Source organism: Scyliorhinus torazame, chromosome 8 (genome assembly GCF_047496885.1).
Source record: "Scyliorhinus torazame isolate Kashiwa2021f chromosome 8, sScyTor2.1, whole genome shotgun sequence".
NCBI classification, from domain to species: domain Eukaryota; kingdom Metazoa; phylum Chordata; class Chondrichthyes; order Carcharhiniformes; family Scyliorhinidae; genus Scyliorhinus; species Scyliorhinus torazame.
This window is the reverse complement of record NC_092714.1, coordinates 150,059,772-150,084,826: the sequence shown is the minus strand read 5'-3', so window position 1 is coordinate 150,084,826 and position 25,055 is coordinate 150,059,772. Positions and strand designations below refer to the sequence as shown.

General features: G+C 45.9%; 1 protein-coding gene across 1 annotated transcript in view; it reads right to left on the bottom strand.

Annotated features, from left to right (window-relative positions):
- Positions 1-17,373: 17,373 nt before the first annotated feature.
- The window catches only part of LOC140428187 (potassium-transporting ATPase subunit beta-like), a 90,412-nt gene continuing 82,730 nt past the window's right edge, over positions 17,374-25,055 (bottom strand). The window contains exons 5-7 of the mRNA XM_072514358.1: positions 24,537-24,593; positions 19,849-19,944; positions 17,374-19,753 (exon numbers count right to left, since the gene is read on the bottom strand). Coding sequence (XP_072370459.1) covers positions 19,592-19,753; positions 19,849-19,944; positions 24,537-24,593 — 315 coding nt within the window. The 3' untranslated portion in view covers positions 17,374-19,591. The remainder of the gene's footprint in view (positions 19,754-19,848; positions 19,945-24,536; positions 24,594-25,055) is intronic.

The window sequence follows — 25,055 nt, the reverse complement described above, 5'->3', positions numbered from 1 at the left end:
AAAGGGTACGCTTCCAGATGGAGAAGGTGGTGGCAGATCAGGGGGGTAGATATGTGATTGTGACAGGGGCACTGGAGGGGAGATTAGTGGCGCTGTTAAGTGTATACGGTCCCAATTGGGACGATGTGGGATTCGCGAGGAATGTGTTTGGGGCTATTCCTGACTTGGACACGCATGAGCTGATTGTGGGGGGGGACTGGAACTTGGTGCAGGAGCCAAGGTTGGACAGATCACGGCCGTGCTCGCTGGTCCCATCGGGGGGGGGCGAAGGTGCTGGCTGGGCTAATGGTGGAAATGGGAGGGGTGGACCCTTGGAGGTTCCTGCACCCAAGGGAATGGAAGTATTCGTTTTTCTCAGCAGTCCATAAGGTATACTCGCGGATCAATTTATTTGTGGTGGGGAAGGCTTTGCTGGCTGGAGTCAAGGGGTCGGAATACTCTGCAATTGCAGTGTCAGATCACGCTCCACATTGGGTGGATATGGTGCTGGAGAAGGGGGCAGCGCAGAGACCGGGGTGGAAACTGGATGTGGGACTTTTGGGGAACCAAGTGTTCTGCTTAAAAAATTGAAAAGGTAATTAAGGAATATGTAGGTTTCAATTGTACGGGTGAGGTGTCGAAGGCAGTCGTCTGGGAGGCTCTAAAGGCGGTGGTGAGAGGTGAGGTAATTTTGTTTAAGGCCAGGGTGGATAAAGAGGAGAGGTTGGTGCGGCAGAGGGTAATAGATGAGATGTTGGAGGTAGATAGGAGGTATGCAGAGGATGGGGACCCGGCAAAGCTGGAAAAGAGGAAGGAAAACTACAGGCGAGCTTCGACCGACTGTCCACCAGGAAGGCGGTGCGCCAACTGAGACGAGCAAGGGGTGCAGTTTATGAACATGGAGATAAGGCGTATGTTAGCAGGTCAGCTCCGGAGGGAGGCAGCGGCAAGGGAAATTCTTCAGGTGAAGGATAGGGTAGGGTAGTTGGTGGTGGCCCCAGTGCTGATTAACAAGGTTTTTGAGGAGTTTTATGAGAGGTTGTACAAGTCAGAGCCACTCGGGGGAGACCGTGAGATGGAGGAATTTCTAGATGGGATGGAGTACCCGAGGCTAGGGGAGGTGGACAGGGCTACATTAGAAGGAGCAGTAGTGGAGCAGGAGATAAAGGATGCGATTGAGAGGATGCAGTCGGGGAAGGTGGCAGGGCCGGATGGGTTTCCGGTGGAATATTATAAAAAATTTAAGGATAGGTTGGCACCCCTGATGGTGGGAATGTTTGAGGAGACGATAGGGAAGGGGGTGTTGCCGCAAACCTTGGGGCAGGCATCGATTTCCCTGTTACTAAAAAAAGATAAGGATCTGACGGAGTGTGGGTCGTATCGGCCCATATCCCTTCTGAATGTGGACGTAAAAGTGTTGGCGAATGTACTGGCGGGTAGGCTGGAGGAGTGCCTTCCGAAGGTGATAGGGGAGGATCAGACGGGGTTCGTGAAAGGGAGGCAGCTGCTTTCGAACATTAGGAGTGTTTTGAACGTTGTTATGGCATCGGCAGAAAGAAAGGAAACAGAGGTAGTTGTGGCATTGGACGCCGAGAAGGCGTTCGACCGGGTAGAATGGGGGTACCTGATGGCAGTGCTGGAGTGGTTTGTGATTGGACCAAGGTTTGTGAACTGGGTAAAGCTATTGTATAAGGAACCGAAGGCGAGTGTTCGCACAAATAATATCAGTTCGAGATACTTTTCTCTCCACCGTGGGACGAGACAGGGATGCCCTATGTCCCCCCTGCTGTTTGCACTTGCGATTGAGTCGTTGGCCATCGCATTGAGAAGTTTGGGAGCATGGAAAGGAATAGTGCGGGAGGGGATAGAGCATAGGGTGGCCTTATATGCCGACGACTTGCTGCTGTATGTGTCGGAGCCGAGTGCGCCGATAGGAGGAATATTGGAGCTACTGCGGGTATTTGGGTCTTTCTCGGGGTACAAGTTGAACCTGGACAAGAGTGAGTACTTTGTGAAAAAAATGAAATGAAAATCACTTCTTGTCACAAGTAGGCTTCAAATGAAGTTACTGTGAAAAGCCCCTAGTAGCCACAGTTCGGGGAGGCTGTTACGGGAATCGAACCGTGCTGCCGGCCTGCGTCGGTCTGCTTTCAAAGCCAGCGATTTAGCCCTGTGCTAAACAGCCCCAGTGTGGTGTCTCGGCCGGGGGTGGGGGCAGGGGTGGGGGGGCTGCCATTCCGTAGAGCAGGGACTCATTTTAGGTATCTGGGGGTGCAGGTTGCCCGGGGGTAGGGGAGGCTTCGCAGGTACAACATCACTAGTTTGGTGGGGAGAGTGAAAGCCAATCTGGCAAGGTGGGATGGCCTTCCCCTGTCACTGGCGGGTCGGGTACATGAATGTGTTGCCGCGATTCCTGTTTATTTTTCAATGCCTACCGATTTTCCTGCCAAAGTCTTTTTTCAGGGAGATTGAGGGAAAGATTACCTCATTCATATGGGGAGGGAAGGTCGTCAGAGTGAGAAAGGTGCTGCTACAGAGGGGAAGGCAGGCAGGGGGTTTGGGTCTCCCGAACCTGTTGTACTACTACTGGGCGGCGAATGTGGAGAAAGTGCGGAGCTGGGTCAGAGGGTCGGATTCTCAGTGGGTCAGAATGGAGGAGAGTTTGTACAGGGGGTCGGGGCTGAAGGCACTTGCAACAGCGCCGCTCCTGATAGCTCTGGGGAAATATTCAGGGAGTCGGGTAATAATAGCTTCATTGAAAATCTGGGGGCAGTTTCGCCAACACTTCGGGTTGGGTTTAGGGTCAAGGGAAATGCCGATTCGGGGGAACCACAGATTTGTGCCAGGGAGGTGGGATGGAAGTTTTCGGAAATGGGAAGAGAAGGGGATTAAGACGCTAAAAGATTTGTTTCTTCGGGGTCGGTTTGCAGGATTGAGGGAGCTGGAAACGAAGTATGGGCTGGAGCAGGGAGAAGTGTTTAGGTACATGCAGGTTCGGGATTTTGCCAGGAAGGAGATACAGAGCTTCCCAGAGGAACCGGCCTCCACATTGCTGGAGGAGGTGTTGACGACAAGGGGACTGGAGAAGGGGGCAGTGTCAGCGGTGTACGGAGCTATTCTGGAAGAGGATAAGGCACCACTGGAAGGGATCAATCAAAGTGTGAGGAAGAGCTGGGAGAGGTTATAGAGGAGGGGGTCTGGTGTGAGGTGCTCTGGAGAGTGAATGCCTCCACCTCATGTGTGAGGTTGGGGCTGATACAGCTGAAGGTGGTATATAGAGCGCACCTCACGAGGGCGAGGATGAGCTGATTTTTTGAAGGAGTAGAGGATGTGTGTGAGCGTTGCGAGGGGGGCCCGCAAGTCACGTTCATACGTTTTGGTCCTGTCCAAAGCTAGGGGAGTACTGGAAGGAGGTGTTTAGGGTAATTTCCAAGGTGGTGCGTGTGAAACTGGACCCGGGTCCCCAGGAGGCCATATTCGGGGTGTCGGACCAGCCAGGGTTGGAAACGGGAGCGGAGGCAGATATCATAGCCTTCGCCTCGTTGATCGCCCGAAGGCGGATCCTGCTGGGATGGAGAGCAGCCTCTCCACCCAGTGCCCTGGCGTGGCGGGGGGACCTGTTGGAATACTTGACCCTTGAGAAGGTTAAGTTCGAACTGAGGGGAAGCTCGGAGGGGTTCTACAAGTCATGGGCACTATTTATTATGCACTTTCAAGAACTGGATAACATCGAACATTAGTTGGGGGTGGGGGTGGGGGTGGGGTGGGGGGTGGGGAGGGCGGGGGGGGGTGACTATGGGTAATCCCTGATTCCCTTTTGTCATTTGTTTATGTAAACATGCGGGCTGATGTTTGGGGGTTGGTGGGCGGATGGGATCGTTGTTATTATGGGGATTGACATATCTTGCTGATTATTGTTTATTGTTGATGGGTGTAAATGTGGGAGAAAATGTGAAAAAGGAACAGAATAAAAATATTTTTTTTAAAAAAAAGAACAAGAACAGGTGGAGGATGAGGCAGATATTTTTAGTTCAGGAAAATTGGTGGAGTTACAACAAAAAGATATAGAAATAAAACGGATGTATCAGAAAGCATACACGGAAGAGGAATCTGCATGTATACCAAAGTGTTATTACCGTACATATGCAGGCGGATGAAAAGTGGGCAGAAGTTCATCAAGTAGTATTCCCAGTAGGGTATAGAAAGGAGGTGTTGCGAGTTGCACATGAGGTACCAGTGGGAGGTCATTTGGGGATAAGGAAACCTCAAGCTAAAATCCCAAAACATTTTTATTGGCCTGGACTACATAAAGATGTAGTTAAATTTTGTCAATCATGTCACACATGTCAAGTGATAGGAAAACCTCGAGCAGTGGTAAAACCAGTGCCCTTAATACCCATTCCAGCATTTGAGGAACCTTTTACAAGGATCCTAATTGATTGTGTAGGACCGTTTCCTAATACGAAAAGTGGGAATCTATATCTTTTGACTATAATGGATGTGTCTACTAGGTTTCCAGAGGCCATTCCAGTAGGTAATATTACAGCTAAAAAGATTGTGGAGGAGTTACTTAAATTCTTTACTAGATATGGACTACCCACAGAAATACAATCGGATCAAGGATCAAATTTTACCTCAAGGTTATTCAAAGAAATTATGGATAGTTTAGGAATAAAACAATTTAAATCAACTGCGTACCATCCAGAATCGCAGGGAGCCTCAGAAAGGTGGCATCAGACATTAAAGACAATGTTGAGGGCTTATTGTCATGGTTATCCAGAGGATTGGGATGAAGGAATTCCATTCGTACTGTTTGCAATTAGGGACGCACCTAATGAGTCAACCAAATTTAGTCCTTTTGAACTAATTTTTGGTCATGAGGTAAGAGGACCACTTAAATTGATTAAGGAAAAATTGGTGAGTGAGAAATCGGAAATTACATTATTGGATTATGTGTCAAATTTTAGGGAACGATTAAACAGAGCAGGTGAATTGGCTAGACAACATTTAAAATTTGCACAAAATGTGATGAAACGGGTAGCGGACAAGAAATCCAAAGTTCGTAGTTTTGCCAGTGGGGATAAAGTTTTAATATTGTTACCAGTGGTAGGTGAACCTTTAAAAGCTAGGTTTTGTGGACCTTATCAGATTGAAAGGAAATTAAGTGAGGTGAATTATGTGGTAAAAACACCAGATAGAAGGAAGACTCACTGAGTGTGTCATGTGAATATGTTTAAAAGGTACTTTGAAAGTGAAGGAGAGAAAAAGGAGGAAGTTTTAATGATTCTAACTCAAAGCGTTGAACCAAATCTAGATGACTGTGAATTTAACATACCTCAAATTAAATTGGAAAAATGAGGATGTTCTTCAAAATTGGGATAAATTGTTGAGTTACTTTCCAGAGGAAAAACAAACTGACCTGAAAGAGTTATTGATATAACATGGGCAAGTTTGTAGAGATAAATTGGGAAGTACTAAAATGGCTATACATGATGTAGATGTGGGAAATGCTGTTCCGATCAAACAACATCCATACAGACTTAACCCTTCAAAATTGGGACAGGTTAACAAAGAGATTGAGAGTATGCTTACAAATGGCATAATTGAAGTGGGTTGCAGCCAATGGAGCTCACCCATAGTGATGGTACCAAAACCAGACGGTACTCAACGGTTGTGTGTGGACTATAAAAATGTTAATGCAGTTACAAGAACGGACTCTTATCCTATCCCACGTTTGGAGGATTGCATTGAGAAAGTGGGACAATCAGCTGTTATTTCTAAACTGGATTTACTTGAAGGTTACTGGCAGGTACCTTTATCCGAAAGGGCGAAGGAGATTTCAGCTTTCGGACTCCAGATGGTATATACCAATTCAAAGTTATGCCATTTGGCATGAAAAACGCACCAGCCACATTTCAACGGTTAACTAACAAAGTTGTTTCAGGATTGTGCGGTATACATCGACGATCTGGTAATTTTCAGCCAGATATGGACAGAACATTTGAAACATCTGATGGGGTTATTCAATCAACTTCAGGAGGCGGGTTTGGTGATAAACCTAGCCAAAAGTGAATTTGGAAAAGCCCAAGTCACTTTTCTTGAGGAGTTTCCGATACCCTCAAGACAAAGGGAAACAATGCCATGAGTGGATTTCATCGAACATTTGTGAAAACGTTTTGTAGCATGATTGCTCCACTAATGGATTTGCTGAAGAAACGTCGAAAATTTCAATGGACAGCAGAGTTTCAACAGGCATTTGACTGCCTGAAAGCTGTGATAACCAATGCACATGTGTTGAAGAATTGCAAGGGACTCTGTGATCAGATTGAACTAAAGTATCTGGGGCGAAATTCTCCGGTATCGGCGCGATGTCCGCCGACCGGCACCCAAAACGGCGCAAATCAGTCAGGCATCGCGCCGCCCCAAAGGTGCGGAATCCTCCACATCTTGGGGGGCCAAGCCCCAACCTTAAGGGGCTCGGCCCGTGCCGGACTAATTTCCGCCCCGCCAGCTGGCGGAAAAGGCCTTTGGTGCCCCGCCAGCTGCCGTGGAAATGACATCTCCGGGCGGCGCATGCGCGGGAGCGGTAGCGGCCGCTCACGGCATCCCTGCGCATGCGCTGTGGAGGGAGTCTCCTCCGCCATGGTGGAGACCGTGGCGAAGGCGGAAGGAAAAGAGTGCCCCCACGGCACAGGCCCGCCCGCGGTTCGGGGGGGGGGAGGGGGCCGTCAACTGGCGCGGCGCGATTCCCGCCCCCGCCGAATATCCAGTGCCGAAGAATTCGGCAACCGGCGGGGGCGGGATTCACGCCAGCCCCCGGCGATTCTCCGACCCGGCGGGGGGTCGGAGAATCTCGCCCCTGATTCTAAAGAGAAATGCCGAGGTGTAGAGAAATGGGCGGATCTTACAGAGACCTTCTTGTTCAAAGAGACTGTCAATCAGGAAGGATTCAGTTGGAGGAAGTACGGGAAACAAAATGGACTATCTTATTATACCTGTTTGCGTGTGTTGTTTTTTGAAACGAAAAAGTATATTTACTGTGTGCATTTCTTAAAGAATGGTGAAAAGGTGAAAAATGAAACCATCTTGAAGTTGATGGTTTATTTTTATTGTCTTGGCGGGAAGTGTCATGAGAATTAAGAAATGTTTGGCTGCTCATATTACTGCAGTGATGTCTGAGTGTGGGTGGAGCTGGGCTGTCCTATCAGCTTTTCACTTTCATTTTTGAGCAAGCTGCAGGGTGTGTTTTAGTTTCGTTTTCAGAGCTGGATAGCTGCAGTCACAGCCAGAAGGTGTATGAGTTTCTCTCTGTAATCTAAAGACTGTAAACCGATCCTGGTGATTTAAAACTAAGAACAGAAGTGACTTTAACCTAATGTGCTTCTGTTTAAAGGTTTTATTTTAAGTCTTCTGGATGTTAAAAAAGGAAAGCTTAAAGGTTTACTTAGTGTTGTAGTCTTTGGGGGTTATATTTGAATTAATGGTTGCTAAGATGTTCACTGTATGTTTTAAAAAGGTTAACTTGAGGTCATAGAATAAACATTGTTTTGTTTTAAAAAATACTTTTCCATTTCTGCTGTACCACACCTGTAGAGTGGGCCGTGTGCTCCCTATACCACAATCTATTAAAAGTTGTGGGTCAGGTGAACTCCATGATACACTTTGGGGTTCTCTAACTATATCTCTAAAGATATAACTGTATCTCTACTATTATAACTGTATCTATAATGTTATAACTGTATCTCTGTTATAACTGTATCTCTCATATAACTATCTCTAATATTATAACTGTATCTCTAATGTTATAACTGTATCTCCAATGTTTGACTGTGTCTCTAATGTTATAACTGTATCTCTAATGTTATAACTGTGTCTCTAATGTTACAACTGTATCTCTAATGTTATAACTATCTCTAATGTTATAACTGTATCTCTAATGTTATAACTGTGTCTCTAATGTTACAACTGTATCTCTAATGTTATAACTGTATCTCTAATGTTATAACTGTATCTCTAATATTATTAGTGTGTCTCTAATGTTATAACTGTGTCTCTAATGTTATAACTGTATCTCTAATGATATAACTTATCACTCTCTAATGTTACAATGGTGTCGCTCTCTAATGTTATAACTGTATCTCTAATGTTATAACTGTATCTCTAATGTTTTAACTGTATCTCTAATGTTATAATTGTGTCTCTAATGTTATAATTGTGTCTCTAATGTTATAACTGTATCTCTAATGTTATAACTGTATCTCTAATGTTATAACCGTATCTCTAATGTTATAACTTATCACTCTCTAATGTTACAATGGTGTCGCTCTCTAATGTTACAACGGTGTTGCTCTCTAATGTTATAACTCTGTCACTGTCTGTTACATTTGTAGCAAGCTATGCTGTCCTTTCTAGTCTTGTGTCACCTTCCCCCTGGGTGCCTTTGTGAATGATAATATGGGCACAATCTAATGGCCCTGCCATGCCTGATTCATAGAACATAGAACAATTCCGGCCTTGGGTGACTGTGTGGAGTTTGCACGCTCTCCTATGTGTGGGTTTCCTCCAGGTGCTCCGATTTACTTGCACAGTCCAAAATGTGCAGGCTAGCAGGATTGGCCATGCTAAATTATCCCTTAGTGTCCAGGGACGTGCAGGTTAGGTGGGGTTACTGGGAACGGGTGGGGGTGTGGGCCAAGCGAGGGTTGGTACAGACTCAATGGGCTGAATGGTCTCCTTCTGCACTGTAGTGTCTCGATGAATTTGGCAGTTCAAGACCCTCTTTGTCATTCATTCTGCCACTGGTTGGGCCAGCTGGCATTCATCTCTAATTGTTATTCATCTCTAATTGCTCTTGAACCGAGTGGCTTGAACATAGAACATAGAACATTACAGCGCAGTACAGGCCCTTCGGCCCTCGATGTTGCGCCGACCTGTGAAACCACTCTAAATCCCATCTACACTATTCCCTTATCGTCCATATGTCTATCCAATGACCATTTGAATGCCCTTAGTGTTGGCGAGTCCACTACTGTTGCAGGCAGGGCATTCCATGCCTTTACTACTCTCTGAGTAAAGAATCACCCTCTGACATCTGTCATATCTATCTGCCCTCAATTTAAAGCTATGTTCCCTCAAATTCGGGATGCGATGGGGCCAGTCTTAGGAGATTCACAAAGTTTGTTATGCTTCACAACATCTAACTAGATCTCACAAAGCGTTGCAATCTGGGTAGCACCCTCAATGCATGGGACATAGATTTTCATATTTACGTTTGCAGTTAATCTCACTTCAATATGTTCGCGCTGGAGGTACCTAAACGTACACAAAATGGGCCTCTGTTTCATATCTGTTAAATCGCACCCAATGTCCTTTGATTCATTCACAGGATAGGAATATCCCTTTGACAATTTTTGTAATTTATTTGTACATTCCTAATAGCCCTTGCGAAGATTGTAGTCAGCTGCCTTCTTGAATTGCTACTCTGCGCCAGTTGTAGGTACACTCACAGTGCTATTAGAAAGGGAGTTCCAATATTTTTACTGAGTGACATTGAAGGAATGGTGATATATTTCTACGTCAGGTTGGTGTGTAATTTGTAGGGGAACTTGCAGGTGGTGGTGCCTCCTGCGTCTGTTCCTCTTGTACAGGTTGCAAGTTTGGGAGATTCTGTCAAACAAGTCTTTGTGAGTTTCTGCAGTGCACCTTGGCTGTGGCACACATTGCTGCCACTGTGCATCAGTGGTAAAGATTTTATGGAGTCAAGTGGTGTGTTGTTTCCCATTAGAATTCTCAGACTCTGACATCTGGTGGTGGCCATGAGGTGAACGGTCACACATAAGATGGCACCTACTTGGGGATTCAGATTTTGGACCTCTTTGCCCATTTAACGAGTGCTGTTTAGGAAGAAAAGTGGTGTAGTTTGAGAGTTTTGGTTCCTCCTCTGGCATGTGATATCTGGAGGTTATAATACGAGGAACAGGGGCGGCACGTGGCACAGTGGTTAGCACTGCTGCCTATGATGCTGAGGTCCTGGGTTCGAATCCCGGATCTGGGTCACTGTCCGTGTGAAGTTTGCACATTCTCCCCGTGTTTGCGTGGGTTTTGCCCCCACAACCCAAAGATGTGCAGGTTAGGTGGATTGGTCACGCTAAATTGCCAATTAATTGGGGAAAAAAAATAATAATACGAGGAACAAGTTGAATAAGGGGTCCACATCTGACTTGGAAGGTGACAGAACAGAGAAAATGGCGGAGGCCCCTGTGTTGCCGTTGTCCTCTCAGTGGTTAACTGAGAGGCTGATGGAATTCCTAACGGAGGAGTTTAAGAAACAGATGACCTGGTGAAGGCGGTTGAGGTGGCACCCATTCATGTAACTTTGGACAGGCTGGAACAATGACTGGAAGTGCATGGTTCATCGATTCAGAAGTGGAGGAGACAGTCATGGACCATATGATTGGATCACCTCCTTGGAGGCAGAGATGGCGATGTTGGCGAAGGGGCAGAAGATATTGAAGGCCAAGGCCGATGACCTGGAGAATCGCTCCACACTCCAAATCTTGAGGATCATTGGGCTGCTGGAGGGCATTGAAAGTGCGAGTGCCACAGATTATGTGGCAAAGATGTTTAGGAAGCTGGTGGGCGAGGGGGTCTTCGTGGACCCTTCTGAAGTAAACCGGGCCCACCAGTTGTTGCACAGAAGCCCAGATCTGGAGGGCCACCACAGCCCATCGTCGTCTGATTCCACAGGTTTTTGGATAAGGAAATGATCCCAATGTGAGCGCAGGACACTCGAGAATGTAGATGGGAACACCACCATGTGAGAATTTATCAGGACATTTGGGGGCAGCACGGTAGCATTGTGGATAGCACAATTGCTTCACAGCACCAGGGTCCCAGGTTTGATTCCGGCTTGGGTCACTGCCTGTGCGGAATCTGCACATTCTCCCCGTGTCTGCGTGGGTTTCCTCCGGGTGCTCCGGTTTCCTCCCACAGTCTAAAGATGTGCAGGTTAGGTGGATTGGCCATGCTAAATTGCCCTTAGTGACCAAAATTGCCCTTAGTGTTGGGTGGGGTTACTGGGTTATGGGGATAAGGTGGAGGTGTGGACCTTGGGTGGGGTGCTCTTTCCAAGAGCCGGTGCAGGCTCGATGGGCTGAGTGGCCTCCTTCTGCTCTGTAAATTCTATGAATTCTACGATTACGGCAGAACTGGCAAAAAGGCATGCTGGGTTTAATAAGGTCAAAGCGGCCCTGTACAAGTGCAAAGTGCGGTTTGGAGTGGTGTACCCGGCTCACCTTCTGGTCACATTCAGAGTCAGGAATCATTATTTTGATATGCCAGAGGAGGCGAATGACTTTGTAAAGAAGCATGGACTGGGGAGGACTGAATTAAGTTGTTGGCTACAACCGAATGTTTCTGTTATTTTGTTGTATTTTTTCTGAATTATTGGTGTTACGTTTATTATTGTATTGTTGGAAGTTGTTGGTATTGTTGGGGGGGAGAGAGTTTATCTTCCTAGATGTTTGTCATTAAAGTTGGGTTCGGGTAGGGGGACTGTTTACTGATTCATTGGGTTTATAACTTTGATTTTTCCTCAGGTGGGGGTCATGCTGCTAACAGTTATGGTAGTTAATGGAAGCAAAGTGAGGGAGAGAGCTGCGGCTGGTTACCTGGAGGGGGGAGGTTTCTTGTTTTTTTGTTCATTAAGTTAACGAGCTTAGAGGGGTACCGTGGTGCTGATTAATAGGAGGGCGCCCTTTCGGTGGCTAATATTTTGGTGGACTTAAGGGGAAGATATATGATAGTGAGTGGGGTATTGGCAGGTGCTCTGGTGGTCTTGGTGAACGTATACGAGCCAAACTGGGATGACATTGGCTGGCGGCCATCCCGAGCTTGACTCATCAGTTAATCACGGTGGAGGTGGGAGACCTTTATTCCCTGTTAGACCCCAGTCTAGATAGGTTGAGCTCCAAATTATTTACAGCACTGGGGGTGGCTAAGAAGATGCTAGTATTCATGGAACAGATGGGGGGTGGGACCCATAGAGATTTAGATATCCGAGGGAGAAGGAGCTACCTTTCTTTTTGAGTGTGCATCGGGTCTCCCCCCGTATTGATTTCTTTGTAGTGGGGATGTCGTCACTCTCTGGGATTGTAGGGGCGATGTATTCGGTGATAGTAATATCAGATCATGCCCCACACTATGTGGATATTTGGCTGGAGACGGGCAACTTTCAGAGACCCCCGTGGAGATTGGAAATGGGACTGCTTGCGAACAAAGGGTTTTGTGAGAGGATAACTTCTACAATTGGAACTTATGTGGATTTTAATAAGAATGAGGAGGTTTTACCTTCCACATTTTGGGAAACACTGAAGGCAGTCATTAAGGGGGAGATTATTTCATTTAAGGCCCATAGAGATAATTCTGGTAAGCTGGGGAGGCAGAGGTTGGTGGATTCCATCCTTGAGGTGGACCGCCAAGATTTTAGTGCCCCAATGGCGGAGCTGTTAGCAGAGAGGAAGAATGGACTTTAAGCTGGTGTCGACGGGGATTGCGGTGGGCCAGCTTTGTCGTGCGAGGGGGACATTTTATGAGTATGGGGGAAGGCTAGCCATTTATTGGCTCACCAGTTGAGGCATCAGGCAGCCTCTTGGTTATAGTCCAGGTTAAGGACTCGGAGGGGGGGGGGGTTGGTTTTTGAGCCGGAAAAAAACAACAGGGTGTTTGAGATCTTTTACTGGGTCTGTACAAGTCTGAGCCTCCGGAGGAAGACTAGTCTATGATACAGTTTCTGGATGGGTTGGGGTGGAATGGGAAAGAAGGCAGGTACTGGAGACATCGCTTGGGTTGGAGGAAATTATGAAATGTATTTGTTCAATGCAATCGGGCAAGGCACCGAGCCCGGACGGATTCCTTGTGGAATTTTACAAACGGTTCGTGACTGTGTTGGGACCACACCCGTTGAATATGTTTAATGATTCTTTGTCCCGGGGATATTATGGGCCACACTGGCATAGGCATCGATCTCGTTGATCTTGCAAAAGGATAAGGATCCCAAGGAGTGTGGGTCATATCGGCTCATCTCTCTGTTCAATACAGATGCAAAGTTGCTGGCCAAGGTGCTGGAAACCCATTTGGAGGAGTGCCTGCTGGGGGTAATTTCTGAGGATCAGACAGGTTTTGTTAAGACAGTTGTCGGCCAACATTAGGAGACTGCTGAATGTGGTGTTGTCGCCCTCATTGGGGGTCGATCCAGAGGTAATCATCTCCATGGACATGGAAAAAGCATTCGACTGGGTGGAGTGGGTGTACCTTTTGGAGGTATTGGGACGATTCGGCTTTGGACTTAAATTTATTTAATGGATTTGGATTTTGTACCAGATCCCCACTGCAAACATCCAACCAATGGACTGGGTTTGGGGTACTTGCAGTTATATAGGGGTACAAGGCAGGGAGGCAAGACTTTGGGGATTGAGCCGCTGGCCATTGCACTTTGGTCATCGGCCGAGGAAGGGTATTGAGAGGGGTGATAGAGAACATAGGGTGTCCTGTGTGTGGACGATCTGTTGTTATATGACAAAGATCCACTCTCTAATGTGGGGAGGATAATGGAGATGCTTAAAAAGTTTGGTTCCTTCTCCAGATATAGTTTGAAAATGGGCAAGAGCCAGGTTTCTCCGGTGAACCCTCTGGGGATGGGAGCAGATCTGGAGAGGCTATCGTTTTGGCTGGCCAGGACTAGTTTTAGGTATCAGGGAGTGCGGGTGGCTCATGACTGGTCTTCATTACATAAGTTGAACCTGGCTAGTCTGGTAGAGGGGATGAAAGCAGACTTGAAGAGGTCAGATCCGTCCCTTTAACCTTGGTGTCGTGTTGGGTGTTCCGATATACAAACGAACCAACACGGTTGTGGATGGTACAACTGTTTTATTATTCTGTACAATAACAACTGTTAGCTTCTGGCTGTAGTTCGTACTTCACCAGTTAACCTGTGGACCCAGTCCTAGCACTATCTTAGAGAGGCACTCAGCACATGGTGTATGTCTGAGTGGCACGCTGTTAGCTCTGTGCTCTGAGCTGTCTCCTGGTGGAATGAGCAGGAACTGTGGTGTTCCCGGTTTTATAGTGGGTGTGCTCTCACTGGTGATTGGCTGTGATGTTGCGTGTGTGTTGATTGGTCCGTCGACCTGTCCATCAGTGTGTGTGTGTGAATGCACCATGATATGTTAATATGGATATCATGACACTTGGTGGGAAGGGTGCAGACGGTTAAGATGAACATTTCTTCCAAGGTTCTTGCTTGTGTTTCAATGTCTCCCAGTCTTTCTTCCAAGTCTTTTTTTAGTAGGGTCAACAAGTTGATTTTGAAGTTTATTTGGCGGGTAAGACATCCTCCTGATTCAAAAGGTTTCTTGGAGAAGGATAGGCAGTCAGGGGGATTGACATGACCTAATTATTACTGGGCAGCAAACATTGAAAAAGCGGGGGGCTGGGTTTAAGGATCCGGGCTTCTTGTATAGGTTTGAGCTTAATGGCATTTGTTACTGCTCCTCTTCTGTTCTCTTCGGGTAGGTTCTCTTCGAGCCCAGTGGTGATAGTGAGAATATGAAATCAATTCAGACAGCACGTTAAATTAGTGTTTATGTCGCTGCAGGCATCGATCTATGGGAACCATGGGGGCGATTTTCCGATATGGAGTCCAAGTGTTCGCGCCGTCGTGAACGTCGTTGCGTTTCACGACGGCGCGAACAGGGCCCGGGCATGACCTATTCTGGCCCCCGCAGGGGGCCAGCACGGCGCCGGAGCGGTTCACGCCACTCCAGCGTCCTTATGCGGTGCCAAATGGGCGCCGCGCCAACCCACGCATGCGCAGTTGGGGCAGCCCAATCCTGCGCATGCGCAGTTGGGCCGCGCCATCCTGCGCATGCGCGGGGAACGTCTTACGCATGCCGGCCCCTCACCAACATGGCATCGGTGTTCTGGGGCCGCGCACGGAAGGAGGTAGGCCCGTGGGGGGGGGGGGGGGGGGGGGGGAGGCCGGCCCGCCGATCGGTGGGCCCCGATCGCGGGCCAGACCCCACTGGAGGCCACCCCGGTGAAGGAGCCCCCCCTCCCCCCCACACAGGCTGCCCCCCCAGCGTTCCCGCAGAGTTCCCGCCGGCAGCGGCCAGGGGTGGACGGCGCCGGCGGGAACCTGTCGTGTCGTAGCGGCCGGAGAATCGCCGGTTCTCCGACCGGCCCGGTGCAAATCGCGCGCCACTGGTTTCCAGGGGGTGGGAGAATCGCGTGCGGGGGTCGGGGCGGCGTGGCGCGATTCGCGCGGCTCTCCGGTGATTCTCCCACCCGGCATGGGGGGAGAGAATAGCGCCCTATAGGTTTGTATCGGCTGGGATGGTCTTGACCTATAAGATCTGGAAGAGGGAAGGGTCTGAGAAGTTTTGAGATTTATTCATGGAGGGTAGGTTTGCTGCACTGGAGGAATTGGTGGAGAAGTTCCAACTCCTGAGAGGGAATGAGTTTACGTATTTGCAGGTGCAAAACTTTGTAAGGAACTCTCTTCGTTTCCTGCGTTGCCGACGCCTTCATTTATGGATAAGGTGTTGTCTCTTGATAAGATAGGGAAAAATAGCAAACATATGGGCAGATGGTGGCGATGGAGAAGACTTTGCTGCAGGAAGTAAAGGGGAAATGGGAGGAAGAGGTAGGTTTGGTTTTGGGGGGGGGCGGGGTGTGTGAAGCGAGGTTGTGCAAAGGGTTAATGTTACCTCCTCAGTGCGGGATTAAGTTTAATAGTTTAAAGTGTTGCATAGGTGGAGGTTGCACATTCTCACCGTGTCTGCGTGGGTCTTACTGCCACAACCCAAAAAGATGTGCAGTGTATGTAAATTGACCACGCTAAAGTGTACCATAAGTGGGAAAAAAGAATTGGGTACTCTAAATTTATAAAAAAGAAATGAAGTGTTGCACAGGGCCAGGCCACATATGAGTGGGTTCTCCCCAGGGGTAGAGGATAGATGCGAGCGTTGTTCAAAGGGACCGGTGAACAACTTGCACATGTTTTGGTTTTGCCTCAAGCTGGTTAAGTTCTGGGTTTCCTTCTTCGAAACATGTCGGAGGTTTTGGAAGTTAGAGTGGAGACGTGCCCAATGGTGGCGATCTTTGGAGTGTCACACTTTGCCGGGGTTGCAGGGAGAGCCTGGAGGTGAGTCTTGCTCGGAAGGAGCGCACCGATGCCACTCAAGGTGCCGGTTTTGTTGGGGAATTTGTCAGAACTTCTGCAATTGGAAAAAAATAAGTATGCCATGAGGGGATCGGAGGAGGGGTTCTACTCGAGGTGGATGCCGTTCGTTACCGTCTTTAAGAAGGTGGTTGTCATCAGCAAATAAAGGGGGGCTGGATAGGCGGGAGGGGGGGTTGGAGGAGGGATTTTTTTATAAAAGTCTATCAATTTGCGTGACTATTCTGTCTGTGATAATTGAAAAAAAATTCTGAATAAATGCTTAAAAAAATACAATTCCCAGACTTTGATCTGCTCTTGTCGCCACAGTATTTATATGGCTCGTCCAGTTCAGTTTCTGGTCAATGGTAACCCCTAGGGTGCTGATAGTGGAGCATTAAACAATAGGAATGCCATTGAAAGTCATAGGGAAATTGTTCGATTCTCTTTTGTTGGAGATGATCATTGCCTGGCTTGTGTTCAGAGAATCCATAGAATCCCTACAGTGCAGAAGGAGGCCATTTGGCCCATTAAGTCTGTACCGACCCTCCTAAAGAGCACTCTACCTAGGCCCACAACTATCTAGGCCCACTACCCCGCCCTATCCCCACAACCTAACCTACACATCTTTGAACACTAAGGGGCAATTTTAGCATGGCCAATTCCACCTACCCTGCACACCTTTGTGTTGCATGACTGTTACTTACCCCTTATCAGGCCTGAATGTTGTCCAGGTCTTGCTGCATTTGGGCATGGGCTACTTCAGTATCTGAAAAGTTATAAATGCTGCTGAATATTATGCAGTCATCAGCGAACAGCCACGCTTCTGACCTTAGCGTGGAGGGGAAGATCATTGATGAAGCAGCTGAATTTGGTAGGGCATAGGATATTACGCTGAGGAACTCCTGAGGCGATGTCATGGGACTCCATCTGTCTTTGCACATTATTTTCCTTTCTGGTGCTAGGGAATGATGTGGGTCAAGTGCCGGTAGGGGAACATTGATCATCATATAATTGATGAGAAAACAATCCAGGCATAGATGATATAACATCTAAACGTCTTTGGAGAAACAGAATTAGAAGTGATAACAGAAATTTGTGATCAAATATATGCCAAGTCTCTTGAAACATTCATTATTTATCAAATTACCCAAAAAAAATCAAAGCAAGGAGTGCAATCATTTTAGAACTATAATCTGAATAAGTCATCTCATTCATCTTGAAAATCGAAACAGAAAGAAATAGTACATTTGAAGCAGAAATCGGTGAATCAGTCTCGATTTAGATCTAGGGTAGGAACAAGTGAGGGAACATTTAACCTCAGAACAATCTTCCATAAATATTTAGTAAAATATAATTCGATCATGTTTAACATCCAAAGCTAATAGACATGTTGTTGAAATGTGACATTGACAGGAAAGATGTGAGAATTATCCACAGCCTATTTTGGGACCAGATAGTGAGCAACATGCTGACAGACAATGAAATATGTTTCAAGTGAAGAAGAGAGGAGTACAGTAAGGCTGTGCACTGTCGGCAAAATTATCCAATCTGTACACAGAACAAATGTTCGGAGAATTGTACTTCCTGGAGGCAAGAGCATAACACACTGGCGGTACTCTGACAACACAGCACAACTTCAGAATCAGAAGACGCCCCACAAAATATCAGAGATGAAGATCTAGAAGTTTGGAATGTGGACTGAGAATGAACACCAAAATGACAAAATAATGGTAGTTAGAAGGAATACACTAGATGAGTGAAGTGGATGATGTCACATTGGAACAAGTAGGTGTTCGTATTTAGGGACAAATGTTAACTGATAATGGTAGATGCAATGTCAAAATTAGAAGGTTAGAGATAGCCAGAAGTAATTTTGTGAAGATGAAGGATGTGTTAACAACAAGAAAACTCAAGCTTGTAACAAGGAAATAAGATGCTACATTTTATCCACTTCCCTATCTGCCTCAGAAACCTGGACACTAAATAAAGACCTATGGAAGAAAATCAAGGCTTTGTAATATGGATATGAACAGGCGTAGACAATTCAGCCCCTCGTGCCTGCTCCGCCATTCTATACAATCATGGCTGATCTCCTCTTGGCGTCAACTCCACTTTACTACCCGTTCCCCATAACCCTTCAACCCATTTTGAATTAAAAATCTGTCCATCTCCTCCTGAAATCTACTCCCCTCTGGTGTAGTGATTTCTCCTCATCTCTGTTTTAAATCTGCTAACTCCCATCTTAAAACTATGACATCTCATTCTAGGTTTCCCCAAAGAGGAAGCATCTGCTCTATGTCTACTTTGTCAATACCTACGATCATCTTATATACCTCAATTAGATCTCCTTTCATTCTTCTAAACTCAGGAGAGTATCGGTCTAAACTGCTCAATATCTCTTCATAAGACAAGGCTAAGACATGTGCTAAAAAATTCTATGTACAGACCAAAAGACAAATGAAGAGGTTCTTGGAATTGTAAGGACAAAAAGAACTCTTAAAAGTGACATCCAGTGTGGCGTTTGCATTCTTCCCATGTCTGCATGGGTTTCACCCCCACAACCCAAAGATGGGCAGGTTAGATGGATTGGCCACGCTAAATTGCCCCTTAATTGGAAAAAAAAAAAAATTGGGTACTCTAAATTTTAAAAAAAGTGACATCCAGAAAGGAAAGTATTTCGGCCATTTGGAATATTGCGTGCATTTCTGGTCGCAACACTACTAGAAGGACGTGGATGCTTTGGAGAGAGTGCAAAGAAGGTTTACCAGGTTGCCTGATCTGGAGGTTGTTAGTTATGAGGAAAGGTTCAATAAACTCGGATTATTTTTGTTAGAAAGACAGAGGCTGAGGGGAGACCTGACCAATGGGTTGTATTTAAAGAGATCATTCAGATACAGTCAAGGTACATTCGATGAGAGGAAAGGTACATTAAACAATGCCAGAGCTCCTTGGATGACAAAAGAGAGAGCAAGCTGAAGCAGAAAAGGGTGTGTATGATGGTGATTAATACAAATGACAACCAGGCTGAATGTAGATGGTTTAGAAGGAGCGAAAGAGGACAAGAACAAGGGGATGAAGAAAGGGTGAGGTGACATTTAACTTTGAAAATAAATCACACAACAATGCCACCTGCAAGCGTAACAAGTACTGCAGTGTGCCGAAGATAGTGCCAAGTCATTCATCACTCTTAATATACACTTGGCACATGCATGTTTCTATATATGTGTAATACATTTGCATTATTACAGAGATAATGTTGAATAATGTTTAACTATAGATAGTGCAAGTACATAATCTATAACATTGTCTATATTCCTTGCAGCACAGCCAATGATATAAATATACAGAAAACACATGAAGTGCCACATGAAACTTCCTCCGTGAAGCTCATCTTCATTTTTTGATGTCCAGATGAAAGATCACTCTTCCTTCAAACTTTTCGTACGGGTTGTCACTGATGATTCCGGGTCCGTTAATCTTGCACTGAATTTCAAGTTCTCTGTTCTTTTTCAGAGTCAAAAATTTCACTGCAACTAAAGGATTGGTGTAGGTTGGCTGTACAGAAATATAAAGGATTGTGGTATTCAATAGGCAAAGAAGAGGAGGACAATAAATGTAAAAACCATTTGAAATAGAATGAGATGTCATACCTGCGGTTGTCGACCGTAGTAAGGAAAATATGACAGGTCAAAGGTGCCATTTTCAGGGTAAAATGCCATATTTCCAATACTCTCCGGGTAGGCATGCTATTGTTAATAAAAATCTTTGATTAGCATGACTTTAATTCCATGTATTTCTCTGCAAAATGATCAATTAAGATTTGAAAATGGAATTTTCTTTTGAGGTATAGCATTTACTCACATGTGACCGATCACTTATAAATGGTTGGTAATTCACTTGGGCCCTGGCCCTAGACATTTGGCCAGTGTCCTTTGACATACAGAAAATCCTGAGTTGTAAATTTCAAAAAGCCCATAAAGGTATACAGGGACATGATCACTGGGAGGTTGGGTCAGAAGTGGCAACTGACAGGAAACAGAATAATAATCGCTTATTGTCACAAATAGGATTCAATGAAATTACTGTGAAAAGCGCCAAGTGGCCACATTCCGGCGCCTGTTCAGGGAAGCCGGTACGAGAATTGAACCCGCGCTGCTGGTCTTGTTCTGCATTACAAGCCAGCTGTTTAGCCCACTGTGCTAAACCAGTGAGGGACTCATTTCATAAATGGAGGTATTGGCTATGATAAGTGAAGCTATGCAGAACATTTATAAAATTCTGGTTATAGACTCCCTACAGTGCAGAAGAAGGTCATTCGGCCCATCGAGTCTGCACCAACCCTCCGAAAGAGCACCCACCCAGGCCCGCACACCCGTCCTATCTCCAAATCCCACCTAACCTTTCGACACTGAAGGGCAATTTATCATGGCCAATCCATCTAACTTGCACATCTTTGGACTGTGGGAGGAAACCGGAGCACCCGGACGAAATCCACGCAGATGCAGGGAGAATCTGCAAACTCCACACAGACAATCACCCAAGGCCGGAATTGAACCTGGGTCCCTGGCGCTGTGAGGCAGCAGTGCTAACCACTGTGCCACCATGCCGCCACAACTAGAACATTGCGTCCAGTTCTGGTCCGCAAACTTCAGCAGGGTGTGAGGTTCCTTGAGAGGCTGCGGAGGAAGCTTTACCGGAATTGTTCCTGGGATTTGGGGGTTTTTGGTTACAAAGCTAAGTTGGAGAAGTTGCGTTGTTTTCCTTGGAGCAAAGGAGACATCGGGGAGATTTAATTGAGGTGAACAAGATCATGAGAGGTTTAGATTAAGTAGAGACAGCAAAGCTGCTCCCATTAGCTGAGGCTTTGGGCAAGAGAACGTGGTGTGATGTGAGGAAATACATTTTTACGCAGTGAGTGTTAATAAGCTGGAACCTGCTGCCTATGAGAGCAATGGAAGTGGAGATAATCAATGATTTTTAATGAAACTGGTTGGGTACTTGCAGGGCAGCAAAGATAGAGCGGGGTGGACAGGTCTGACTGGATTTCTCCATGGAGGTCTGGCATGGACTCAATGGGCTGAATGGTCTCCCTTTGTACCATAACTAACTCTTTGACGGTAGTCTACTGTCTGAAGCCTCTTTATAGATGATACCGAGGAAGTGGTCGAGAGGAATTTCTAGTCGGGAAGCAATTGTTCTGAACTGTAGCAAATTCCCAATTAATTGATCTGGGAGAGTGAAAACTGGTAGGGACTTTACCCCTGCACCCCCCCCCCCCTCCCCCCCCCCCCCCAATATGAAAATATACAGCACCAAGTTCAACCATAACACCACACAGGTCTTTATGAGACTTCAACAAATAGATAATGATCCGTTTAATGATTCTAACAAATATAAATAAGCAACAATACCCCGAGCAAATGTTGCAGGGATATGGGGAAAGTTGGGCAAATTCCCGAGGCCCAACTTGACCTTTGCAGAACTGGAAATGCATCAGGTTCTCTGCTGACTGATCATACCTGGCCAAACATCCACCTTTTGCATGCGGGCAGTTCCAATGTGGACAATGACAATCACAAATGACTTCCAGTCTATCCAAAAGGAATAGTGGACCTGAGGATTAGTGGACAGAAAAGCTATTCCCTAAAGTAAAAAGGAAGATGTGTCTACAGTTCTCTGTAATTTACCTAATGTCAATGGTCTGAAAGATAATCAGATCCTTACTCAAAAGATGCCACAGAGCCAAAGAATTAGGAGAAGTAGGCAATTCAGCTCTTTGAGACGGCTCTGCCATTCAATCAGATCATGGCTGATCTCTTCCTGGCCTCAAATCCACCTCCCCGCCTCTTCCCCTTTTCCCTTTAACCCGCTTTTGTATTCAGAAAGATATCTCAAAACTTAAAAAGTAAGAAAGAGTAGCCATCACGGATACCAAAAGGAAATTCATGCTTCACAATCTTACTGAATTCCTTGAAGAAACCAAAAGAATGAATTGTTAAATGAATTCAAGCCAAAGCCAAGACACAGAGCTGTATTATATTGAGAGAGTTTATCAACTTGTTCAGTCTCACAGTGCTCCTCCAATAGAGCCCAGTGTCCCAGCCATCCCCTATTTATATGCGCTCAAAGACAATAGAGTACCCAATTTCTTTTCCTAATTAAGGGGCAATTTAGCGTGGCCAATCCACCTACCGTGCACATCTTTGGGTTGTGGAGGTGAAACCCCTGGAGACACGGGGAGAATGTGCAAACTCCACACGGACAGTGACCCAGGGATCCCAGTGATCCAGGGATTCAAACCCAGGTCCTCAGCGCTATAGGCAGCAGTGCTAATCACTGTGCCACCCAGTTCAAAGACAATCAATACTCATCATATGCTTCTCTTAACATTAACAATGTAATTGACAAGATATTAATAAACCAAAACAATGTAATATGAATATGGGTAACGCAGTGGATGTGATATTTATGGCCTTGTGGAAGGTCTTTTTTTTAAGCCTATCTTCACACCCAAACTGTTTTTGTACCTTTAGGGGAATAGTGGGGCAAGCGGTGTAAGGATTCCTGAGCTGATTATCAGCCCAGTGAACCACATTATGAATGGTCCTTCTGTGGCTAACAGGTCCTGCCATTGGACTCGAACCCAGAGCTACAACTGCGCCACAAGGCTTCCTAGAAGGTCTTTGATAAGGTACCTCACAGCAGACTAATGTCAGAATTTGTGGAGTCAGCGACATGTAGCAGACTGGAGAGCAAGCTATAGATCAGGAAACTGGTAGTTATTCAGACTACTAGAAGATGGGAAGTGGTGTTCCACAAGCGTCAGTGCTGGGACCATTGTTGTTCATTATTTACAGAAAAAACTTGGACTTGGGAATCAGAAATACAATTTTAAAATTTGTGATTACATCAAGTTGGGGGTCAATAGTTAAGAGTGGGAAATATAATGGAATCCTTAAACAAAAGATTAAATATGAAAGGATCTACAAACTTAAAATATAAGAAAAGGAAAAATCATGTAATGGCAGTAAGGAATATTGGGAAAAGACACAACGTATTAATAAACTTGCAAAAATAACCATGTTAATGGTAAATGAATTTCAGTATAAATAAATTTGAGGGGTAAATTTTGGTAGGAGGAATTAGGAGCCTCTTATCCTGGGGGGGAAAAAATCTGATGGGGGAGGTGAGCAAATGGATCAAATGTAGCAGTGCAGATTAACAAACTCATATCAAAAGCTGGGTCCAACTCCTGAGGAAGAGAATTGAAAAACCGAGACATTATATTAAAGCGACAGTCACTGCCCTTGACATCAAGGCCAAATGTGGCATCAAGGAACCATGGCAAAACTGGAGTCAATGGGAATCAGGGGGAAACTCTCCAATGGCTAGAGTCATACTCAACACAAATGAAGATTGTTGGAGGACAATCGTCTCAGTCCCAGCATATCGCTGCATGATTTCCTCAAGGTGTCCTAGACCCAATCATCTTCAGCTGCTTTGTCAGTGATCATCCCTCCAGCATAAGGCCAGAAAGAGGGTGTTCACTGATTTTCGCACAGTGTTCAAAACCATTCGCGATTCCTCACTCACATACTGCAGTAATCCATGCCCACATACACCAATACATGGACAACATTCAGGCTTGGGATGATAAGTGGTAAATAACATTCATGCCAAACAAGTGTCAGGTAAAGACTGTATCCAATAAGAGGGAATCTGATCATCTCCCCTTGATGTCAATGGCATTACCATCAGGAACTAGAACTGTCTATTTCAGAACTATGGAGGATAATGAAAGAACTCCTGCAAACATTCCAGGTTGATAATGTTTGGACATTGGCAAGTGTGATTTCCTGATATCGCTGCTGGTGGGTTACACAAACACTTTCATTTGGGGCAGCACGGTGGTTAGCACTGCTGCCTCACTGCACCGAAGACCCGGGTACAATCCTGGCCCCGGGTCACTGTCCGTGTGGAGTTTGCACATTCTCTCTATGTCTGCGCGGGCCTCACCCCCACAACCCAAAAAGACGTGCAAGGTTGGCGAATGGCTACGTTAATATTGCTCCTCAATTGGAAAAAAAAATTGGGTCCTCCAAATTACAAAAAAAAATTTTTTTAAGCTTTAATTGGTTCCTTTTTCCTTGGGCTATATTTCCTGCCAGCTCCGCTGGTGTAACTCCACTGGAAGTGGCAGCCGAAATCTCGTATGCACATGCGTTAAGAATTCTGCCGTAGTAATGTTGAATGCCAGGCTGCAAAGCAAAAGCAGTCCCCAGAAAATGTCTGGCCTCATCAAATCCACAAACAACAACCCCTTCCCGCCTAAACTCACCAGAACAGCACATGTCACATTTGGAGTGGTTCCTTCTCCAACCAATAAGTTGATAATCTGAAATTCCAATAAAAAACTAGTTAGTTGGACTTTATCGTTCGCAAACATTATCTGAATAAAGTTGCTGATTATTCAACGGTTATGAACAATTGGATATATTCCACCGATTTAATCGACATTTATCAGTTCTGGCTCTATTGGTAGAACTCTGCTCACTATGTTGAGAGAATCATAAAATGGTTACATCACAGAAGGAGGCCATTCAGTTTATTATGTCCATGACAGCTCTCTGATTTCACACCCCTCCATCCCACCTCTTCTCTACTGGTTCCTCTTCAGATTATGACCCAATTCCCTTTTTGAAAGCCACAATTAAATCTGCCTCCACCACACTCTCAGACGGTGCATTCCAGTTTCTAACCACTTGCTGTGTCAATCTGCCTCCACCACATCCTCAGACAGTGCATTCCAGATCCTAACCACTCGCTGTGTGAACCTGCCTCCACTACACCCTCAGAC